Source organism: Xenopus laevis, chromosome 2S (assembly GCF_017654675.1).
Source record: "Xenopus laevis strain J_2021 chromosome 2S, Xenopus_laevis_v10.1, whole genome shotgun sequence".
NCBI lineage: Eukaryota > Metazoa > Chordata > Amphibia > Anura > Pipidae > Xenopus > Xenopus laevis.
The window spans coordinates 36,052,272-36,075,690 of record NC_054374.1 but is presented as its reverse complement, the minus strand read 5'-3'; the positions used below and the strand labels follow the sequence as shown (position 1 = coordinate 36,075,690).

General features: G+C 40.3%; 1 protein-coding gene across 1 annotated transcript; it reads right to left on the bottom strand.

The window, feature by feature from the left end:
• Window positions 1-2,944: 2,944 nt before the first annotated feature.
• Window positions 2,945-18,483, bottom strand: abhd15.S (abhydrolase domain containing 15 S homeolog). Its single transcript, XM_018248713.2, has 3 exons — window positions 17,961-18,483; window positions 5,768-6,120; window positions 2,945-3,822 (listed from the first exon to the last, which is right to left on the bottom strand). Exons 1-3 carry the CDS (start codon window positions 18,393-18,395, stop codon window positions 3,282-3,284), a joined length of 1,329 nt encoding a protein of 442 aa, XP_018104202.1. The 5' UTR covers window positions 18,396-18,483; the 3' UTR covers window positions 2,945-3,281.
• Window positions 18,484-23,419: the final 4,936 nt, after the last annotated feature.

Genomic DNA, 23,419 nt, shown 5'->3' with positions numbered 1-23,419 from the left:
TCATAATAGTACATACTTACGATTATACTCACTGACTAGATCAAGAGGAAGGATGTTGCTATCTCACTCATATTTAGTTATTCTGCATTCTTCTCCCATGCAGCAATGTAAGGGAAAATCTATATTAACAATAAACTGCAAGAAACATGTAGAGTTTATATAGTAATTCTGGCCATTGGGAGCTAATGTACTGTATATAGCATCCAAATCCAGTAGGTCTCCCTTTGTAGAAGTTTGAATTCTAAAATAAATGGCCATTGACCTCAATGCGTTTGGCAAATATTTTTTTGCCGTTTTGATAATGTTGATGGCTGGTTTTTCCAATGTTCCCCATACCCCACATTTAAGGAAATTGATCTAATTAATGGAGTGCACGTGTGATGAATGTGGGTGCCCTGTAATAGATGTGATACTGTGCCCCCTGAATTATGATATTACAATTTTGGCTTAATAAACATGGGATAGTGCCCACCATGGATTTCCCTAAAACAATTGTTGTACTTTTTTCTAATCTGTATTTTTCAATAAGAAGTCACAAATGTTTTTCCCCCGCAATTGGTGTTCAGTAAATACATTTGAGGTAGAACAGTGATCACCAACCAGTGGCTCGTGAGCAACATGTTACTCACCAACCCTTTGGATGCTGCTCCACACGGCCTCAAAACAGGTTCCTTTTTAAATTTCTGGCTTGGTTGCATAAAAAAAGAGGTGTACTGTCAAGCAACTGGCTGGCTTTGTTAGATGAGATACGTTTGCATCCCGTAAGTCGGTTTTTGGGAGACCTTTATGAGCAGGGCTGATCCTATCAAATGTGGGGCCCAATTGGAACCATGTTGGCGGGGCCCCTAGACAAAGTGTTGCTGGCTACTGACACACCAAGTATTTAGGAAAATAAGGGCATACAGGCACAAAATAGAAAGGAAAGGGGCAGACAAGGTAAGAGAGTGAGAGGGATGAAATAGGGGCACATAATAGGGGCACACAGGGTGAGAGAGAGAGGGAGGAAATAGGAGAGTGGACTGGGCCAATTAGTTTGGGGCAGGCTGGGCCGATTCAGCTTGGGAGCAGGCTTGGTTGGATTGGGGGCAGGCAGGGCCTATCAAGGTTGGAGGAAAGCTGGGCCTATTAGAGTTGGGGGCAGGCTAGACCTATGGAGTTGGGTGATAGGCTGGCTTATCAGAGTTGGGGGTGGGCTGGACCTATGGATTTGGGGATGGGCTGGACTCTCAAAGTTGGGGGCAGGCCAGGCAGCATCATGTGCTGAGGGAAATATTATCTGTGGTGCGGGGCCCCCAGAGGTGCGGGGCCCTATTGGGCCCAATTGGTCCAAGAGGCCTAAGGCCTGCCCTGTTGATGAGGACAAATGAAGAACGATTATTTTTAGAGAAAATTCGCCAAAAGGACAATTCACAGGGGCATCACCAATTTAATAAAAGGCGAAGATGTCAATTCACTAGTGAAAAATTAAGTGAAAGTGTAGTTATGTGCCGTTTTACCATGTGAATTTTCACCTACTTCCAGCAATTTCACGTCACTTATAAATACATACATATGACCTTTATGTAGCCGCCATATATAAATTGACGTAAGTGTAAGTATGTTAACAAAGTTTTGCTATGAAGACAGTAACACTAGAGAAACTTTCACGCTGGTGAAAGTATGCCAGTGTTTATTTACAGAGACGAAGTTTAGCATTTTGATCAATATGCATTTCGCCACAAAGTATGGTGAAGATTTCTGAAAATAAGTAAATGGAAGATATCATATGGAAGCATACTGTTCTTGTTCTTGTCTTCCCAATATAGCGATGTGGATAGTGTATAATACCCTTATCATAGTTAAGTACATACTTTACGGTGTGGTGTACCTTATTTATGTATTTAGAAATTTGCAATATCGCAACAGATTTTTTTACTTGGCCCCTACAAACAAAGAAAATATCTTCCACATATCTATTATACCAGAAAATTATTCTGCGATGGATGGGGTCTCTAAGTTCTACTCTATTCAATTGAGTATGGAAAAGGGGTACTAAATTAAATTGTTTGATTATAGAACATCGCATCCCTTTGCCATCCTGCTGCTATGGCCCCATCCTGTGGGGCATTTATACATGGAATTGCACTGTGCCATCCTACTATCAATTCTGGGGGCATTTATACATTTCCCCTATGCCATCCTGCTATGGGTTCTGGGGGGTATGTATGCATGGTATTGTACTGTGCCATCCTACTATGAATTCTGCGGGGTATTATACATGGAATTGCTACTGTGCCATCCTATTATAAATTCTGCGGGGTATTTATACATGGAATTGCCCCTGTGCTATCCTACTATCAATTCTGTGGGGTATTATACATGGAATTGTGCCTGTGCCATCCGACTATGAATTCTGTGGGGTATTATACATGGAATTGCACCTGTGCCATCCTACTATAAATTCTGGGGGTATTTATACATGGAATTGCGCATGTGCCATCCTACTATGAATTCTGGGGGTTTTATACATGGAATTGCCATGGTGCTATCCTGCTGTGAATTCTGGGGGTTTTATACATGGAATTGCCATTCTGCTATGACTTCTGGGGGTATTTATAAATGAAGTTGCCATTCCGCTATGATTCTTAAGGGTATTTATACATGGAATTCTACTGTGCCATCCTGCTTTCTGGGTGGGGGGTATACAGAAAATACAGGGTAAAAGATCTTAGTTCAAAGTTAATCCAGAAAATGGCCCAATTGCATCTTGGAGTCAGGAAGAAATTTTTTGAAGCAAATTGGAGAAGCTTTAGAAGGGGTTGTTCTCCTTACTTTGTATCAGAAAGAAGTTAGACAGGTTTTACTTAGGCCAAAGGGCTACAATAAATATATTGTAGCAAAGTGTTCACGTGGAGTGAAGAAGCCCACGTTATTTAATGTAAATGTGGCAATGTTGGGTGGGAAATGTGTATGAAAATTGTTTTATTTTGTATTTTTCATCATAATAATTAAGGTGGTACCAGTGTGACTCTTCACAGCAATAACAAAAGCCACAATGCCTCTTTTTAAAGCTTAATATTGCATTTTCTGAAAGGTTTACTTGTACATTTGATGCTCATACAAAAACATAATCCAATTTTTTTGTAGCTATTGTGAAATGCATCTATTTTCATGTTCAGTCACATTGCTAAAGACCAAGGTGTCCAAATGGTGTCTCACAGCACCTAACGGCTGAGAATTCTGGGATTTAAAGCGACAGATTGGTGATGTCCTGTACAGTAAGAATATTTCAAGGTTTTCTATCATCTGGTGTAGGATCTCTGCCAATTATATATTTCATGGATGTTATGAGGACAGCTTTGCTCCCTTCTACAGGACAATGCACAGCGAGGTGTTCTGTTGCCAGAGATGGAAATTGTTCCTTTTCTCTTAGAGAGGGTTTTTAGTCTTTCTTCTACTGTAAAAAAATCTACAGTGGACTTAAAGAAATCTAGGAGGACGCTATGACTCCACATTGTACTGGAAAGATCTTCTTTAATAAATCCACAGTGGCCACCATGTTGAGTCAGCAGAAGAAAAAAGTGTGGATTTGTCTCAAACAACTCAAAAGGCACAGTTGTTTGTGTTCCCCCACGGACCGGATCATCTTGGCTACATATGCAGAGGACTGGTACAGCAACTTCATCAATATCTCGCAATGGATCATTTCTCTCCCAGTAGGAATCCCAGGTCAAACTATTTAAAGCCTTGGTCTGACAAAAAAGAACCTCCTCTAGCTCTTTCAAGGTCCTACTCCCCAGTAGTCTGTCAGTATTAATGGTCTGTCCTAAGGCGGAAGTGTATCTAATAAGTAAAAAAAAAAACAACAACAACAATTAGCATCGCTAGCAGGTTTGGCATTTAGTAAATAACATGTTTGTAATATTTGCTTTTATAGCTTTAGTGAACCCGAAGGCTTTCTATCAAGAATCTTCAATAGTAGAAATGGAGTTGTGATGATGTGCACTCAATGACAAACATTGGAAATACATGACTGAGGACTGTAGAGGTAGATCTCCTGGGAAGATAACAACCACTATTTGAACCTGACATTCAATTTTTAAAAAAAAATATGCACCAAAATTGTATAGCCTATATAAATACAGTATCTTAGGCTATAGCCGACTGGAGAGCAGAATTTCAATTTCAAACTAAAAGAATCAGTTGAAAGAGGAACCCATTTGGCATAATTACGCCAACTAAGCATGTCCTATAAAAAGTGTACTGGGATAGTAGTAGGGGTGCCACCTGGCTAATATTTCACAAGCCTACATGGTAACATACCAGCCAAAACTGGGGTCAGTATTACAATTTTACGGTCAATGTATTTGTCAGTATACTGTATTTGTAATTATTTGTCATTCCTTTCCTGGCACACCCCCAATCCAAACTTCTAGTTTGTCCTCTTCTCCCCTGCTCTTCTATCTCTCCTCCCTACTCACCAAAAGTCTACCTGACCTTCCCAGATCCACTCGGGATCTGGGAAGGTCTGCCCCTTTTATGTAATCGCTCACCCCTTCACAAGAGCCTATTGGTGTGGCCAGAAAATTCACTCCAGGTAGATGCCACGTCTATCAAGAGCATAATAAATATGGAGCTGAAGGCAGATCAGCGTATGTGTAACTAGCCATACTTTTCTAGAAGTGAAAGTAATACAATTTATGTGGCATTATGACCATCACTCTGTTCAGAAATAAAATATGCATTCATTGATTTTGTTGACATTCAGAGAGATAAGGTTCTGAACAAAATAACCTATAGTTACAGTATGGGCGGGTCGACAAATTGTCATCCTGAACCCAACCCTTACCAGGCAGCTATAAATAGATGTCGCCTGAAGCAGAAGTTAGGCACAGTTAGGTTGCAATATTTTGTTAGTGAACCTGCCCGACTTGTGGGTAAAACTGCGGCCTTAGGACTGGCCTGCACATCACTTGTAACCTATCATTGGCTTCTTGCCAATATGATTTTATTTATGGCTTTATAACAGCTTTATTCATTGAAAAAAATTATTGATTTTTGATTTCCTTTCCAATGTCCAGAAGCACCATATTATTTGTTTCCTACCTTTTGACAAACAGATTTAACGAACCTATAAGGCCTCTCGGTTGTAAAAATGTATCTTTAATCAACATCTAGAAACTTTCTTTTTTTAAATTGTCAGTGACAATGAACTTACTGAAATAGTTGATAATAAAAGAATGACAGCTTAGTGTCAGTTGCAAATACAAGTACATATTCTAGACCAGGTATTTCTGGTCGATGGCATGTTAAAAGAAGATATAGAGTCAGATGAAAAAGTGTATTTACCCTTTTTTTTATTTAAAGAGGTTGTTCATCTTTAAATTAACTTTTAATATGACATACAGTCATATTCTAAGACATTTTGCAGCTGGTTTTCATTTATTATTATTTGTGGTTTTTAAGTTATTTCGCTTTTTATTCAGCAACTCTCCAGTTTACTCAGTCTCATCAGTCTGGTTTCATTAGTCTGGTGGCTAGGGTCCAAAATACCCTAGCAACCATGCACAGATTTGAATAAGAGACTGAATTATGAATAAGAGAGGGCCTGAATAGAAAGATGAGTAATAAAAAGAAGCAATAACAATAAATGTGTAGCCTTGAAAGGGCATATATTGTTTAGAAGGGGGTCAATGGAATCAATGGGTGTCTTTTTCACAGCAAAAGCTGGTGAAAAATTTCACTCATCATTAGTAAACTACAATTCAGCATTAGTAGCTTTAGTCACCTGCTTAGATGCATCTTCTGGTATAAGAGTAGAATCTCCTTCCACAGCCAAGGGCAGCCACCTTCAAACCAGTCCTGCATGCGAAAAAGTGGAGAGATACAGCAGGCAGCTGCAATATAGCTGGACGAGCCACATTCTCCAAGGTAAGATAAAAGAAGGCCAGAACCAGTACCCTCTCCTGCTGCAAACAGACGAGATGAAGGCTGACAGTGACGGATGTATTGAATAACTTCCCTCAGGTCATTTGGGTCACCATATTGCTGCAACTTGACTGTACTGAGAGGACAACCATTGTGGCTGCGACGGTTAAAGATCACTGCCTGGTAGCCATGGGTCAGGGCCAAGTGGCACATCTGTACAGAAAATGGAGATGTTGTTTAGCACTGAATTGCGTTTTATTAAAAACTGTTAATAGAAACATGTATGCCCCAGCATGTGGAAATATTCTGGAGTGTGGCTCTGTTAGCCTGCACGTCTGGGGGGTGTTCAACACTTTTTCTAAGGTTTTTGTTTAAGATTACATGGGTAAACTATGTAGATGAAAAAAAAAACTATTCCTCTGGGATGACCCAAATAGCATTTAAGATTAAGCAAAACCTCTATTTAGCCTTATTACTCATATTTATACTACCACAGGAAAAATTAAAATGTTAAATATTTACAATACTTACAAAGAAAGCTAAAACAAGTCTGCAAGACCACAATACAACAAAGTAAAAAAACAAAAAAAAATCTTCATTAGTAAAAACACCAAAGAACACTGACCATAGATACCTGAAATACTTTAGATGTGGTCAGGGGCACTCCACCAATGAGGCGAGTTGAGGCACTCACCTCAGGCGTCAGTGCCCCCCTGGTTGACAGGGGGGGCAAAAATGCCGCTCCTGGTAACTAAGAAACGAATTTCCGCTTTTCAACCCAGCAATTCGGCTCTTCTAATGCAGAAAGCGCAATTGCGCTCTCTGCAATAGCGATGTGGACCGCCCCTGACCCCTCCAGCGTGACGTGGACCGCCCCAACCCCCTCTGGTGCTGAAGAGGTGAGTTCCGTGGTGAGGTGTGGGGGCGGCAAAAGGAAGGTCGCCTTAGGCTGCAAAATGACCAGGATCGCCCTGGATGTGATAATAAAACAGGCACATTATTGAAAAACATTACCAAGAGACAAACTGCCCAAACAGAAAAGTTACAGAAAAAAATGTCCTTTAAAACTCTATATAGCATTTGGTTTCTCCTTGAAGCTAACATAAATGTTTCTGTCATGGGAAAACGTTTTTGTTTTTCAAAACACATCAGTTAATAGCGCTGGTTCAGCAAAAATCTGCACTGATATCAGTTTTTCGAAAGAGCAAACAGATATTTAATTTTGAAATATAACATGGGGCTAGACATATTGTCCATTTCCCAGGTGTACCCAGTCATGTGACTTGTGCTCTGATAAACTTCAGTCACTATTTACTGCTGCACTGCAAGTTGGAGTGATATCACCCCCCAGCAGCCCATCAGCAGAATAATGGTAAGGTAGCCAGATAACAGCTCCTTGGTACATATGCGAATAGCACTTAATAGTAAAGACCTGTTTCACATATTCTTTTATAGAAAGCCAGGCATTTGTAGCCCAGGCATTATGCAAAGAATATCATAGGCCAAATGACTAACAAAGACACCTCTAGTCCCCTAAATAATATATAGAAAAACTAGCTTTGTAAACTTACAAGAACGTATCTAGATAAAAACAATGAAGAAGCAATGGTACAGAGATGGCCTAATTCATGTAATAAATTCACAACTCGACTTTTGGCCAGCTGAAATCAGCTAATTATTTTTAATGTCAAGAAAAATATGTGGATTTAATAAACTGCGTATGGAGGTGATTAAAGCTTAAAAGGTGAGGAGGGGAAGGAAGGGACCAGATAACCTTTTTGTTTTTTCTCCCCACCCTCCCAAACCATTAGGGTAAGGCCAGACGTCTTTTGCGCGACTATCTCCCCGAACTGCCTCAGTGTTTTTTCCCCATAGGCTACAGCGCAAAATTGCCTGCGCTAATGCACACGCAGCGATGCGTTTTCAATAGTCTCCCAAAGTTGCCTCTCACACTGGCAACTTTGGGCGACTATTGAAAACGCATTGCCGCGTGTGCATTAGCGCAGGCGATTTTGCGCTGTAGCCTATGGGGAAAAAACGCTGAGGCAGTTCGGGGAGATAGTCGCGCAAAAGACGTGGCGATAAGTTGCCAGGCGACAAAATCTCCTCGCCTGGCCTTACCCTTAAAGGAACAGTAATACCAAAATACTGAAAGTCTGTTAAATAATGAACTATAATGAACTCTTGTTCTGCATACTGTTCTGTGTTTTCTTCAGAAACTCTACAATCGTTTATAAAAACAAACTGCTGTCTATCTAGTATAAGTAATTATAGAGCAACGGAACTAGCTGAGTAATCATTGAAGACGTTGTAACACTCATCTGAACAGCATATAAGGGTAAGGACACACGGGCAGATTCAGTGAGATTAGTCGCTCCGGCGACAAATCGCCTCTTCTTCGGGGTGACAATCTCCCCGAACTGCCTTCCCGCCGGCTTTAATGAAAAATTGCCAGCGGGATTGCAAAAATCTAGTGCCGAGAGTGCCATCCCATTCATTATAGCCAGTGGAAGGTAGGGGAAGTTCGGGGAGATTGCCGCCCAAAGAAGAGGCGATTTGTCGCCGGGGCAACTTATCTCCCTGAATCTGCCCGTGTGTCCTTACCCTTTACTCTTCAACTAATCCAAACACAATGGCACATTGTAACACTTCAGAGAGGCGACACGTGAAAGTCACAGAGGTGCGATTCTGTTGGTTTACTGTGATAGGATTACCAAATCCAGAAAGCTCTGAACTATGGGAGGGTCATCTCTGACAGAGTCCACTTTAAGTAAATCTATTTTTTCAATGATTTCCTTTCTATCTGTAATAATAAAACATTAATTTGTGCTTTATTCTACCGCAGCTTATTTGCCTGCCCGTAAAATATCTGGGCAAAATCAGGCAGTTATCTATCAGGCAGGTTTAATAATCCAGCTCCACATGTGTTTCTGTACTGTGGGCCAATCAATCAGATTAGCACTTTAGGTGGTCAAATTGGGCAAAGATCCTCCTTGGATATGGTGGAATGTGCGCTTGCCAGAGAAGCAGATCTTAACGTGTAAGCCCAGCTTTAGTTTAATGAATCAATATTTATGGCAAAACATTCCTACTAGATTTATTCAATGTTTTAAATGTTTTTTTTATCATTAAGATCCAAATTACGGATGAACCCCTTATCAAGAAATGACCAGGTTACAACCTTTCTGTATAAGAGATCCCATACCTGTAGTATTGTCTCCAGAGAGGAGTTCTATGCAATACTTTCTGTACAAGTATCACAGTAACACAAAATCCAACTCCCTTCTGTAGACAGCTATGATCCAATTTCATCCCACACTTTGCTTGAATTTCCCACTTCATATTTCAGATTGTTTTGGCTAACCTCCTAACCTTTCTGTGAACGAGTAACTTGCTGATTAATTGCCTGCACTCAGAAGTCTGTCTGCACATATATGTTGCTTTTGTGGCTATAAACACTCTGAACAACAAGCACACTGTCACATTCACATATTTGTGGGAGCATTTCCATATATAATGATGGAAATTGATAGAAATTAATGGACTAGGGAGAGCAGGGCAAAGGGCTCGTCCTACGTGCATACTCAGGACAGAGAAAGCACCAGAGGATTGGCTGCTATGCCCAGGCTAGTAGGCTGTGATCGTATGGTCAGGGATGCAAAGAGAACTGGGGTATGGACCACCATGGGGCGTGCTGAGAAGAGGGAAACCAGACACAGCAGATCAAAGGGCTCTGGCCTCCTTTTTGGTGGATGCTCTTAAAAAAATGACATGTTAGTTCAACTGGGCCACATTTGGTGGAGGGGACTTAATAGGCTAAATGTTTAATAAAGCTATGACCTCTGGTCCCTCTTTTTATCCACAAGTTTTGGTGTTCAGTCTGGTTATTTAATTAGTAGGTTTTATTGGTTAGATGGAAATATTTGTGTTGCGCTTCCAACAGATAGGGGCATCAAACATTTAGGGCTCATTATTTAATAATTGGACTGCTTTTATCTTAAATTTCCCTCCTCACTTAAACACCTAACAATATTCACCTTTCACACACTACATGGTATGACCCAGAAAGCTGGAAACAATCTGCTATTATTATTATTATTATTATTAATGAGATCCAGCATCGCTACTGTACATTGTCAGATTACATTCCAGGTCATTTCTATTAGTATTGATGAATAGCTGTACTTGATTATTATGTTTAGGTTTATTAACTTAAACGTATATTTACTTATTGTTTTGCTACTTTGTCAACATAATTAGACAGTGCTGGAGGTTGACTGCCATTGTGATTATATTTACTCAAATTATTTCTCCAATTACTAAATACTGATTCAATACAAATGTTCTTTTGTATGCATATGTTACAAAATTACAATAAAAAGATTGAAAAAGAACAGAGATCCAGGTTAAAAATAGAAATTCTGCCCTAACATGGGGCAGATGTTGGTTTCCCTTATTGCTGCCTGAGGCAAGTGTAGAAGCACTCGCGCCTCAGCCTAAATGCATTTTATTGGTCACGGAACTTGGTGACTGCTAATACAATTACAAATTATAGCAATATATTGCATATATATGCTTTTACTTCTCATATTACAATTTACCCACACAGGAATATCTTAATAAGGGAATTTATAACAGATAGCATAGAATTGTAGAAAACCACTTGGGACTTCACCAGCAATTTGCATCCACCACTATCAATTAAGGGACTGATGTAAATGTGTCTTCTCTATACATCTCACCTGTAACTGCATGTGCTGTTTTTATCAGCAGGGGGAGGCAGTTTTCCTTTATCAGACTAACCAGGTTTCTTAGAACCATTTTGAGGCTCACAGAGAAGAGAAAGGCAAACCCAGTTGTTTCACTCAGCAATTAAAAATAGCAAAGGTTTGCCAATTCAAACTTGGGGGTGGCAAAAAAATTAATTTCTGGTGGAGGTGCCAAATAGCTGAAGACACGTAGGGGCCTGTTTATAAGGCTGTGCATAAGAATTGAGTATAAATACATCACACATAATGTCTATGGGGTATATTTATCAAAGAGTGAAGTTAATAGTGAAGTTCCGCCACTAGAGTGAAATTCCGCCACTTTCCATTCATTTCTATGGGATTTTTATAGGCGTGAAAGGGTGAACTTTCACTTTCACCCATTGATAAATATGCCTTTCAAAATCCCATAGAAATGAATTGTGAGCTGCGGAATTTCACTCTAGTGGCGGAACTTCACTCTTTGATAAATGTACCCCTAAATGCCAGGGTTTGCCACATATAATCCAGCACGTTTAGAAAGTTTTATATCGATATAAGTGACTTCAAACCTAATGACAAATTCCAGTAGAAAAAGTAACACTTTAAAAAATTGGTGTATTTTTTATAGGGCATCTACTCTAATAACTATATAAATAGGATTCCTTAGAGGCAGTCCCAAGCATCCACCACATTTCAGTTCCACCCCTCAGTTAGTTCTTTAGAGGCAGTGTTGGCTTGATTACTGGGCCCACTGGAAACATCACCACAAGTTTCCATACACCTGCAGTCCCCCACCCCTGTTGCTAACCTGCTACCAAGGCCCCTCCACCCCCATCATGAAACCACTGCTGAGGTCCCCCTGTTGTGAACCGTACCCTTTCTCCCTCATGCTAAGTACTAGTGATGTGCGGGCCCAAAGACCGCAGGAACCGTGGGTTTGAGCCGACACTCACATAACATAACCTAACTATGGCCCACTTCTGAATCTGACAGCATCTATTGTTAAGACACATGCCTGCCCCCTCCATGACAGGTTGGGTGCAGGTATATAACTTTAAGCTCCCGTGGGTCATCGGGTGTGGATATAGAAGGGTCAGATTAGGGACAACAACTTGTCAACCTGCACATCAATGCCAAGTACCTCCGGCCAGATGGACATCCATACAGAAAGAAAATGTTGCTACTGGCCCACGAATCTGATGCTGCAGCCCACAGGACTTCTCCAGTTACACCGACGGCCTAGTCTGGCCCTATTAAGAGGTTCTGGAATGGCTGGTTGCTAGGCATACTCACCTACTATTGCGGACAGTCCAGAAACACCCATAAATAGCGAAGAAGTGAAAAAAAAACAAAAAAATGTTTGTCCTTTAAGGTGGCCTTAGACGTAACAATTACGATCTTTCTTGGAAAAGATCTTTCCAAGAAAGATAGTTTGTTTTAATACACACATGTAGAGCTGAATCGTCAGATATACAGGTAGAAACAATAGAATTCTACCTGTATCTGACGATTCAGCACTAACAATGGCCGATGTTTGGGTCCCTTTAAAAGCACCTGATCAAAATTTTCCATCCAGCCAAATCGACGAGCCGACTGATATCCAAGTCTTCTGCTGCATCGTCTTATCTGTGCATCTATGGCCACCTTTAATGTCACTTGTAAATACATAAACTCCACACATTCAACAAGTGGGCAGATGAAGAGTCAAAATTTCCATCAACAATCTGAAATATGGAATGGGAAATTCAAGCAAAGTGTGGTATGAAATGGGATCAAGTCTGACTACAGAAAGAAGTTGTATCTTGTGTTACTGTGCTAATTGTACAGAAAGTATTGCATAGAATACCTTCCTGGAGACAATACTACAGGTATGGGATCTATTATAGAGAAAGTTTGGGACCTGAAAATTTCCATTGTAGGGGTTCTTCTGTAATTTGGGATCTTCATGCTAAAAAAAGAGTAGGACTGTTTTACCTTAAATATTGATTCATTAAACTAAAGCAGGGCTTACACGTTAAGATCTGCTTGTCTGGCGAGGGCACAAGCCAGCGGATGCAAAGAAGGATCTTTGCCCAATTTGAACACCTACATTCTGGGCTAATCTGATTGCTCTGCCCATGGTAGAGAACCACATGCTGGAGCTGGATTTTTAAAACTGGCTGATAGATAACTACCCGATTTTTGGCCAAATGTTTATCGGACAGGACGCCAGGGAGAGCTCATGCATGGGCGATAGAATAAAGCACAAACTACTGTTTTATTACTACATAAAAGGGAAACAATTAAAACATTCTGATTTACTAAAAGTGACAGTTGCAGAAATGGCCTTCCCATAGTTCAGAGCTTTCTGGATAAGGTAAGACCAGAAAATACAGTTTTCCCTGTTTCCTACTGTCCTTGCACCTGTGGGACAACTAACCATTTCCTGTCAGGGCCTGAGCCTATCTATCTCTGCTGCAGTTGCCCCTGATAAAGATATTTGAAACCCTTATTCCTATGCCAACCACCCGCACCCCCACACTAGAGTCAACAGTTTTTTAATTTTTTTGCGAATATTCGGTGCTGGAGTTACATCACTTTCTGGCAAATAAGACGTCACTTCCAATTCGTGGATCCCCTAGGTTGGAAGGTTAGTTGGCCTATTGATGGTCGGGTAGCGGGAACATGGTGGAATCAGAGGAAACCAAGAGAGCTGCAAAGCAGGAGGAAGTAGTGTTCTGGCTGTTATGTTAGACATCCAGTCACTTCAGCCTTAATTACATTTTTGACTAGGGGGCAGATTCACTAAATTTGAGTGAAGGATTGATTAGAAGTAAAAAACTTCGAATTTCGAAGTATTTTTTGGGCTACTTCGACCACCGAATGTGCTACTTCGACCTTTGACTACGACTTAGAATCGAAGGATTCGAACTAAAAATCGTTTGACTATTCGACCATTTGATAGTCGAAGTACTGTCTCTTTAAAAAAAACTTCGACCCCCTAGTTCGGCAGCTAAAAGCTACCGAAGTCAATGTTAGCCTATGGGGAAGGTCCCCATAGGCTTTCCTAAGTTTTTTTGATCGAAGGATATTCCTTCGATCGTTGGATTAAAATCCTTCGAATCGTTCGATTCGAATTATTTAATCGTTCAATCGAAGGAATAATCCTTCGATCGTACGATTGCAGAATTTGCGCTAAATCCTTCGACTTCGATATTCGAAGTCGAAGGATTTCAATTCCTAGTCGAATATCGAGGGTTAATTAACTCTCGATATTCAACCCTTAATGAATCAGCCCCTAACTATATTAGAAACATTTTTTATTTTACCTAGTTTTTATTTTTACACTGAACAATTCCTTTAAGGATTTGGACCGGCCAGGCATTTGGATTCATCCGAATCCTTGGAAATATAATCGAAGCAAAGATTAAAAAAAATCTTAATCTATACTGTTCTTGCTGTCTGATGGTCCTTCTGTTGTCAGGAACATAATTATCCCTTCTTTCTCCATGTCCGCTAACCCCTGATCATTAGTTTTCAAAGCTTGTGTCAGCAACAGTAGTCCGAGGAGCCACTGGGTCAAACAGACTCGGATGACCTAAGGTCAGTCTTAATTCTAATTGAACTTTCATTTCTGTTAATTTAAACTAATGGTACAGGTATGGGACCTGTTATCCAGAATGCTCGGATTTCAATAATTTGGATCTTTATACCTTAATGCAGGGGTCCCCAACCTTTTTTACGCATGAACTAATTTCAAAAATAAAAAGAGTTGGAGAGCAACACAAGCATGCAAAAAGCTCCTGGGTGCCAAATAATGACTATTTGGTGGCCCCTATGTGGACTGGCAGACGACAGGAGGCTCTATATAGCAGTACACCTGGTTTTTATGAAACCAAAACTTCCCTCCAAGCCAGGAATTCCAAACTAGGCACCTGCTTTGAGGCCACTGAGAGCAACATCCAAGGCATTGGAGAGCAACATGTTGCTCACAAGCTACTTGTTGGGGATCACTGCCTTAAAGCAATGATCCCCAACCAGTGGCTTCAGAAGCGTAACTGGAGGGGGGCAGGCCTTGGCGCAGGACGCGCAGCCGGGCCCCCGCCCCCCTCCGTACACCCAGGAATATGCGCCGCACGTCGGCACGGGGACTGCCGGGGGGCCCTGAGGGGTTGTGGGCCCTGGCCCGCTCGCACCCCCTGCTCCCCCGGTAGTTCCGCCACTGAGTGGCTCGTGAGCAACATGTTGCTCATTGACCCCTTGGAGGCTTTCAGTGGCCTCAAAGCAGGTGCTTCTCTTTGAATTCCTGACTTTGAGGCAAGTTTTGGTTGCATAAAAACCATGTGTACTGCCACACAGAGTCTCCCGTAGGCTGCCAGTCCACATAGAGGCTACCAAATGGCCAATCACAGCGTATATTTTGCCTAACTCTGGAACATTTATATGCTTGTGTTGCTCCCCAACTCTTTTTATTTTTGAATGTGGCTCACAGGTAAAAAAAGGTTGAGGAACATATCTAATATAAGTAATTAAAACAAAAAAAAAAGTTCAGTGAGTTTGCAATTGATCCTTAGCATGCAGCTCAGATTCAAAAACAACGTTATGGCCCATGTGGCCTCCCCTCAAGTCACTGATTGGTTACTGCCTGGCAACCAATCAGTGAAAACCAAGAGAGCTGAAAAGCAGGAAGTAGTGTTCTGGCTATTATGTTAGACATCCAGTCACTCCAGCCTTTATACATTACATTTTTGGCAAACTAACTATATTGAAAACATTTTTTATTTTGCAAATCCTATCTATTTACCCAGTTTTTATTTTTATACTGAACAATTTCTTTGTCTACTAGCAAATCATGTAAATATTAAAAAAACCCAGTAGACTGGTTTTGCTTCCAATAAGGATCAATTATATTTGAGTTTGGATCAAGTACAAACTACTGTTTTATTATTACAGAGAAAAAGGAAATCATTTTTAAAAATTTTGATTATTTGATTATAATGGAGTCTATGGTAGACAGCCTTTCCATAATTCGGAGCTTTCTGGATTAATTAGTTGTATTTTAGTTTGGATCAAGTACACACTACTGTTTTATTATGACAGAGAGAAAAAGGAAATAATTTTTAAAAATTTGGATTATTTGATTATAATGGAGTCTATGGTAGATGGCCTTTCCATAATTTGGAGCTTTCTGCATAATGGGTTTCCGGATAACGGGTCCCATATCCCGTTAACGGGTCCCAATATAAAGTCTCAATAATTGATATAATATTTTGCATGGAACAGATTGCTAACAGTCATATGGACATAGATCATAATGGGACAACATCTTTAAAAGTAGACCCTGCATTAATAAAGTATGGGCACCCCTGTGGGTGAGTATTCAGTGCACATACAGTAGCTGATATAGATGAGACTCCATACAACAGCCCTATGCAATAAAGAAAAAGGATTCCATTATAGGCTTTTTTCTTCAAACGTTGTGCTGTTTTAACCACTTCCTGACCACCGAGAGATGTGTCTGTGTTTTCGCTAACTTGTCACCGAGGCCTTGTTCACACAGCATTTTTGACACAATTTCAATGAGATCACTTGCTGTGATTAGTTTTATCTTATGATGGCATCTTAGGTTTTCACCTTTGACCATTTATGAGCTATCACGTACGGGGGGTGCAGGGGGACTGACTGCGCGTCCCGCACCAGGACCCGTCCCCCTCTAGTTACGTTACTGTAAATTTAATTCGCCCACCTGCTGTAATGAACTGCAGGAGTCGTGAAGTCAATGGCTACCGAAGCAAAAAAAAAAAGTCTATAACATACTGCAGTGATTTTTCACTTTGCCAGCAGATCTGCCCTTACGTCAGGAATAAACTGTGCATTCACCTTTAAATCATGAACATTTAAACTGAAGGATTTACTTCCCAGCTCCTATTTTAATACAGTAATAATTTCAGTAATAAAATGCTAACGACTTTTATTGAATTCAGACACACACAGAAAAAAAAATTATACTAGGTTGTAATAATGAGAATAGGAAGGTGGAACAATAATCCCCAGGCAAACTGTTTTAACTCTTTCAATACAGCAGCCTATATAGTGTGTATTAGTTGTGTAATTAAAGGGGAACTATCGCGAAAATGAAAATTTTATATAAGCTTCAGCATACTGAAATAAGAAACTTTCTAAATACAAACGGTACCGTTTCTAAAATAATAAAATTAATTTTTACTGTTTCACTTTATTCTGTCTTCATTCAGGAGTTGGGCATCAGATGAATGATCCAATATATCTTACAGGGGGGCTCATTTTGCCTAGAAGATGTATTAGAGCTCACTCTATTAACATCACCAGAAATCCTGTCTCTCTACATGCAGAATTTGTGCAAAAGGCAGTTTTTTTGTTAGATTTAGTTTGTACTGGAATCAGTTATTTGAGTGAGCTCTAATACATCTGCTAGGAAAGAAAGCCCCCCTATAAGATATATTGAATCATTCATCTGACACCTAACTGCTGCATGAAGAGAGAATGAAGAAAAACAGATGCTGAGTGAGGGATATTGAATATAAACTTGATTATTTCAGAAACAATGCACAACGTTTAATTGATTGTATTTAGAAAGTTTCTTACGTCAGTATGAGGAACCTTATATTACATTTTCATTTTTGCTATAGTTTTTCTTTTATTTTTAATTACCTTCTGATCTGCATTTCATTTCAGGACTGAACTGGTTCCAAAGCATTTGAAGGGGTTGTTCACCTTTAAATTTTTGTATGATATTTAGAGTGACATTTTGAAACAATTTGCGAAGGGTCTTTATTATTTGTGTTTTTTGAGTTATTTAGTTTTTTATTCAGCAGCTCTCCTGTATGTAATTTCAGCAATCCTGGGTTGCTAGGGTCTTATTTACCCCAGCAACTGTGCATTGATTGGGATAAGAGACTGATATATGAAAATGAGAGTGTCTGAATAGAATGATGTGATCAAAAGTAGCAATAATAATACATTTGTAGCTTTACAGGGCATTTTTTTAGATAGGGTCTGACTCCCATTTGAAAGCTAGAATAAAATGAGGAAAAAAAATAAAGGATGAAGACCAAATGAAAAGTTGCTTATATTTGGTCATTCTATAACATACTATAAGTTAACTTAAAGGCGAACCACTCCTTTAATGAGTTGTTTTCTCACCTAATAACAAATTATGGCTGCCCCAAGACTATACAGCCTGAGGGCTCCAAGAAATACAACTCCCAGCTGGGAATATAACAGTTTAAACACAGCTGATGCCAGGCAATCGGAGTGACATCTGCTTTTTAGTGCTGGCAGTTTTACCTTGCTGGTGTTCCTAGTGATCTTGCCGTAAGAGTTGGGAACCACAATGAGTATGGGCACAGTGGAGTTACTGGACGCTCTCCTCCTCCTCTGGGGCTGCCCCGGTTTGACCGCCCAGTCCAAGGCCACCAGCCCTTCATCACTCATCTGCAGGTACTCCCTGATGAAATGCACCCCCTTATCCACTGGGCCCAGGAGTCCAACCAAAGTCTGTAGAGTTGGGAAAGTCTTCCAGATCCAACGTGCTCTCCCAAACCCATGGAAAGTCCTGCACCGCTGCACCAGGTAATTGGCCAGAGCAGAAGGTTTGTAAACGAACCGGTATCCTTCTTCCAACTCTTCCACACTCCCCTGGAGCCTGGCACTCAGCCACCTTTTACAGGACCACAGGAGCAGCAGACAGAAGGTGCCTATGGACGCAGCCCATTCTAGCATTGCAGTGTGAGCTGAGCACAGACAGAGCAGGAGGAAGGTGCTGAACTATACAGGTACAAGAGGAAATGAGAGGAGCAGCTACATGCAGGCTATAACACCGCTCCACGCTCTCTTCTTGTCAGCCTGCCAAACCCCTGTTTACCACAAGTGGGTGGGGAAATCCTCTTGTATTTGTACACATTCTGAGCAGTCAGCACTCCCCTGCACGCGGAATAGACCATACATGAGATACTTAAAGTGTTTAAAGTTCCTAATCAATTGGGAAGTCGCAGAACTCTATCCCTCACCCAGTCAGTGCCAGGTAACTTGACTTGACTGATTAAAAATAGCTCTGAATACATTTCTGTATTCTGTTCTGATACACATTACATGCAGCACTTTAATTCCACTTCTTCATGCAGTATTTCAAACGCTAATTAAACACAAGAGTGGATTTATTTTTCGAAAACACCCGGTGTGACCCACTCGACTTCCCCTTGTTTCTGGAGGTGGCGGTAGCGGATGTGGCACAGTCTGGTTCTGACTGGCTACCTGAGGTACATTGCACCGTTACAGGGAAAGGTCTATAATGTGGCACTATTTGTGTTACAGGAAAATACAGTTAAGTGGTTCTGTGGCACAAGGAATGGGCATTTACATTGTCTCTGGCATAGGGAAAGAACAGTAACATGGCACTGTGTCTGGTACAAGAAGATGCAAACAATTGGTTCTGTGGTACAAGGAACAGGCAGTTGCATTTCATTGTCTCTGTCTTAGTGGTATGGCTGTAACGTGGGCATAATCTGTTACAAGAAGATGCAAAAAATGGTTCTGTGGCACAAGGATTAGGTGGTTATGTCTCTGGCATAGTAGTAGGGTGGTAATGTGGCGCCGTTGTACAAGAAAATGTAGTAATTTGGTTCTGTGATGTCACTTTATCTTTTAAGGTGGCCATACATGGGCAGATTAAAGATGCCGATATCGGTCCTTTAGACCGATTCGGCATTTTATCTGCCCGTGTGTGTGTAATTCCGACGGGTCTCCCCAATCGATATCAGGCCAAAAAATGGCCTGATATCGATCAGGCAGGTTTGATTTTCCCTGCTATTGCGGACCGCATCAGATAGTTGATGCATTTCTATGATCCGTCTGCACCCTTCTCTTCGTTTTAATCCAACCGTTCGGATTACCCGATATCGCCCTGCCGGGGAAAGATTCTTATCACATATGGCCCAAAAAGGGGTCTTACAATTAATATAAACAAGTGATACAAAATACAAATTGTACCAGAGGGCCCTGTAATCCAGAGCTAACAATCTAAAGGCTACTGTATGTAGTAATATAGTGGAAGGGCAGCAGTAACGTAACTCGAGGGGGACGGGCCCTGGTGCGGGACGCGCAGCCGGGCCTCCCGCCCTCCTCCATACATGTTTTTTGGCCAAGATTTCAGTGGCGCGCAAGCTGCCGGGGGGCCCTGAGGGGGTGCGGGCCCTGACCCGCTCGCACCCCCTTCTCCCCCGGTAGTTCCGCCACTGAAGGACAGTTATGTAGCACTGTCTGTGGGACAAGGCAAGGGCACTATTTTAAGGTACAAGAAAAGGACAATAATATGTTGCAGTCTGTGGCTGAAAAAGGGAATTATGGGGAATTATCTGTGAGACAAAAAAAAGAATAGTAATGTTGCGACGCTTTGAACCATGTTAGAACAAGTATAGTATCCATAATGATAATCAGATCCTTGTACCACGGACTACATTTTCTATTTTACCTATTGCATAAAATTCAAAACCTGCCAAATGAACCCCAACGTTGACAACGTAATGGCGAATCCACAGAACAATTTTTAGCAGCTTTGAGAGAGCTGGGTGTTACCTGTGAGTTTGGGAGTCTAACAGATGAAATGCTTTCCTACTATAGGGGAAATATGTGGTGTTCATGCAAATGGCCTGTAGATGTCACTGTGCTCATACTTATACTGTGCACACTTACTGGTAGCTTAAAAGTAAAAGTGAAAGCTTACTGTTGTGTAATGCCTGCATGACTCTGCTAATAAAGCACTGTTACACTCTACTCACCCTCGGCCACCCAAAACATAACAATTTGCATGGCATGTAATAGATTAGCTGTTTACACCACAATGTTAACATGAGATAAAATATTGTATAATGTATTGTTTATGTAACATTCCTTAGAGAAAAAAATAAAACCACTTTTTTTTTTTAAAGTGGACCTGTCACCCAGACACAAAAATCTGTATAATAAAAGTCCTTTTCAAATTAAATATGAAATCCAATTTCTATTTTTTATTTAAGCATTCATAGCTGTTGTAAGCGCATTTAAAAATCTTAGCTGTCAATCAAATTTTGTCTCCCCCGCCTCTATGCCCCGGGCATAGAGGCGGGGCAGACAATTACTTTCACTTTCAATTCAGCACTTCTTAGATGTCACTGCTCCCCAAACATTCCCCCAGTTCTCTTTACCATATATCTGTGTAGCCAGGGCATGGGAATGGACCCTGGGTCCCCATTCTGGTGCACAAACAAGATTCTGAGATGATACAAGACTTGTCTTAATAACAGTGTCCACAAAATGGCTCCTGCCTGCTTGTTATAATTATGAAATCCCAGACTGAAGGAAACAAGATTCAAATAATTTATATAGTGTAATTAAAGTTCATTTTCCTTGACTAATCTGATAAAATAGGATTTTTAATAATTTTTTTGGGTGCTGGGTCCCCTTTAAAGTACACAAGTTATCTACAAACTGCTTATGGAGCATAAGGTCTATTACAAATGAGGTGTTTTACCTCTGTGTTGCCCAGCACATTTTTCTGTGGAGGTCTGTCGTCACATACCAGATCGCCGTCTATTAAATGACAATAAAGCTGGCCATCCACTGGTTTTGCACAGTGTCGGACTGGCCCACCGGGATACCAGGAAAAGTCCTGGTGGGCCCAGGTGTCAGTGGCTCCTCATACTGCTAAACATTTGGCCTATTTCATGGCCATTCCCTATTTCTATGAGACCAAAGAGGCTACATAGATGACATAGATGAAAATAGAGTATAGTAGGTAAAGAAAAGAGACTAGGAGAAAAAAAAACGCTGGCATCTTTTCCTTTTTTCAGGGTAATAGGCTGCAAAGGAGAGTACATTTTTTTTTGGGTAAATATCTTCCCCCCTACATTTCCTAATGGCACATAAACTATACACTGGGCTCATGTGTAGGGCAGTATAACATATTACAATATAGCTCAACTTTGCCAGCGTTAGGCGCTCTGGACGCAACTTTGGATTTTAGTGAATTAGCGCTGTCCTGGCGAATCTACGCCTGCCGAAGTGTTGCGCTGTAAGCGAAGCCGCTGCTAGCGAATTTTCGGAGGTTAATAAATTTGCCCCATAGTTCTCATGATTGTCAGAAAATGACATTGGTGCAATGGTTACCACTGCCAAAATCATGCAACACTGGGGTTTTCAGTCCAGCCAGGGCACTATCTGAAAGGGGTTTGTATGCTCTCCCTGTGTTTGCTTGGGTTTTTCTCCAATTAGTCTGTTTTTTCCATGCTCCAAAAACAAGATTGTAAGATCCACGGGGCAAGTACTAAAAGATGAATAATCTCAATAAAGTGCTACTGAATATGTTGGTGCTATGCTATAAATAAAATATAATAGAGTAACAAAACTAGTGTCAGTCCACAATAATGACACCGACTGCTGTAGAATGATGGTTTACAGAGAAATCTCTCATTGGTATACAAACAACAAACAAATGCATTACATGTAAAGGCTGTGATTCAGGGCTAAAATAAGCATCCATTTTCTCAGATGGTGTCTTTATGTCATTGATTAACAATGAAACCCATTCAGGCAGGATTTCGTAAAACTGATTTCATTTGACAATGAAGTAGTAACCAGTAGCAACTAGCCAGCAATTATCTCTTATCAGTCAACTAGGGTAAAAATAATGAAAGAAGCTGTTATGCATAGTATTATTATTTATTATTGTTTAAATAGCACCAGTATTCCACACTGCATAGAGACTATACATCATTCACATTTGTCCCTGCTGCAGTGGCGCTCTACACACACACTATGGTATAGTTAATCAATCTTGCTGTCTGTTTTTTATCATTTAGGAGGATGGAAAGAACATATGAATGCCCTGCATATAGTGGCCTTGCTGGAATCAAACCTAGGACCCCAGGTGAGATTTTCAATTTAACTCACTCAGTACTTTTCCCCAATTTTTACATTCTATCAAAATTATATTCTGCATAAAAATACTTTTTAAGCCACAAGTTTTCTGTCCTGTGATTTTCTGGCAATCTGTGAAGATGTTTACAATATTATTGTATTTTACAATATACCATCTTGTAAATGGCAACAGCCTTAAAAATATATATTGAATAATGTACCCCTAGTGTAAAGTACTGTATAAGGATATATTACACAAAAGCCATGAATATCCTGTAATTATATCCTTATAAACGGTGAGTTCTGATGTCATCAGTTATAAACGGTGAGTTCTGATGTCATTTCTGTCACATGACTCACTGAAACTTGTGTATTATAATAAATAAAGTACCCCCAGTTGTAAAATATGAGGATATTAGAAGTTACTTCGGCCTTGTGCTTTTATATGGTATGAAACTCCTCGGTAACTTATAATATCCTTCTATTTGACAAGAGGGGGTACTTTATTCACTATATAAGTCACAGAGGAGTTCCATAACCATATATAGGCATAATAAAACTGAAGTGATTTTATACAGGTCATGGGACAGCAAAGTTTATTTACTATATTAACAGAAATTATTAATTATATCACACAGTTCCCAAAGGGATTCATGCAACTGGAATGTAATCACTAATCTTATAATTCATCACTATATCCTTTTAATAAACAAGATGTCCTGTAAATGATATGTTTTTAATCGGTGCTTAGTGAGGTCATCAGTTATAATCGTCGCTTTGTGATGTAATTTCTGTTGCACGACTCACTGAAATTTGTGTATTATAATACATAATGTATGTTAAAAAAATATGAG

Coding starts and splice junctions, on each gene's coding strand:
- abhd15.S (XM_018248713.2), bottom strand. CDS start 18,395: ATGCTAGAATGGGCTGCGTCCATAGGCACCTTCTGTCTGCTGCTCCTG. Junction 6,121..17,960: donor TCACTAGGAACACCAGCAAG/GTAAAACTGCCA, acceptor TTTTCTGTACAG/ATGTGCCACTTGGCCCTGAC. Junction 3,823..5,767: donor CAGAAGATGCATCTAAGCAG/GTGACTAAAGCT, acceptor TTTACTTATTAG/ATACACTTCCGCCTTAGGAC.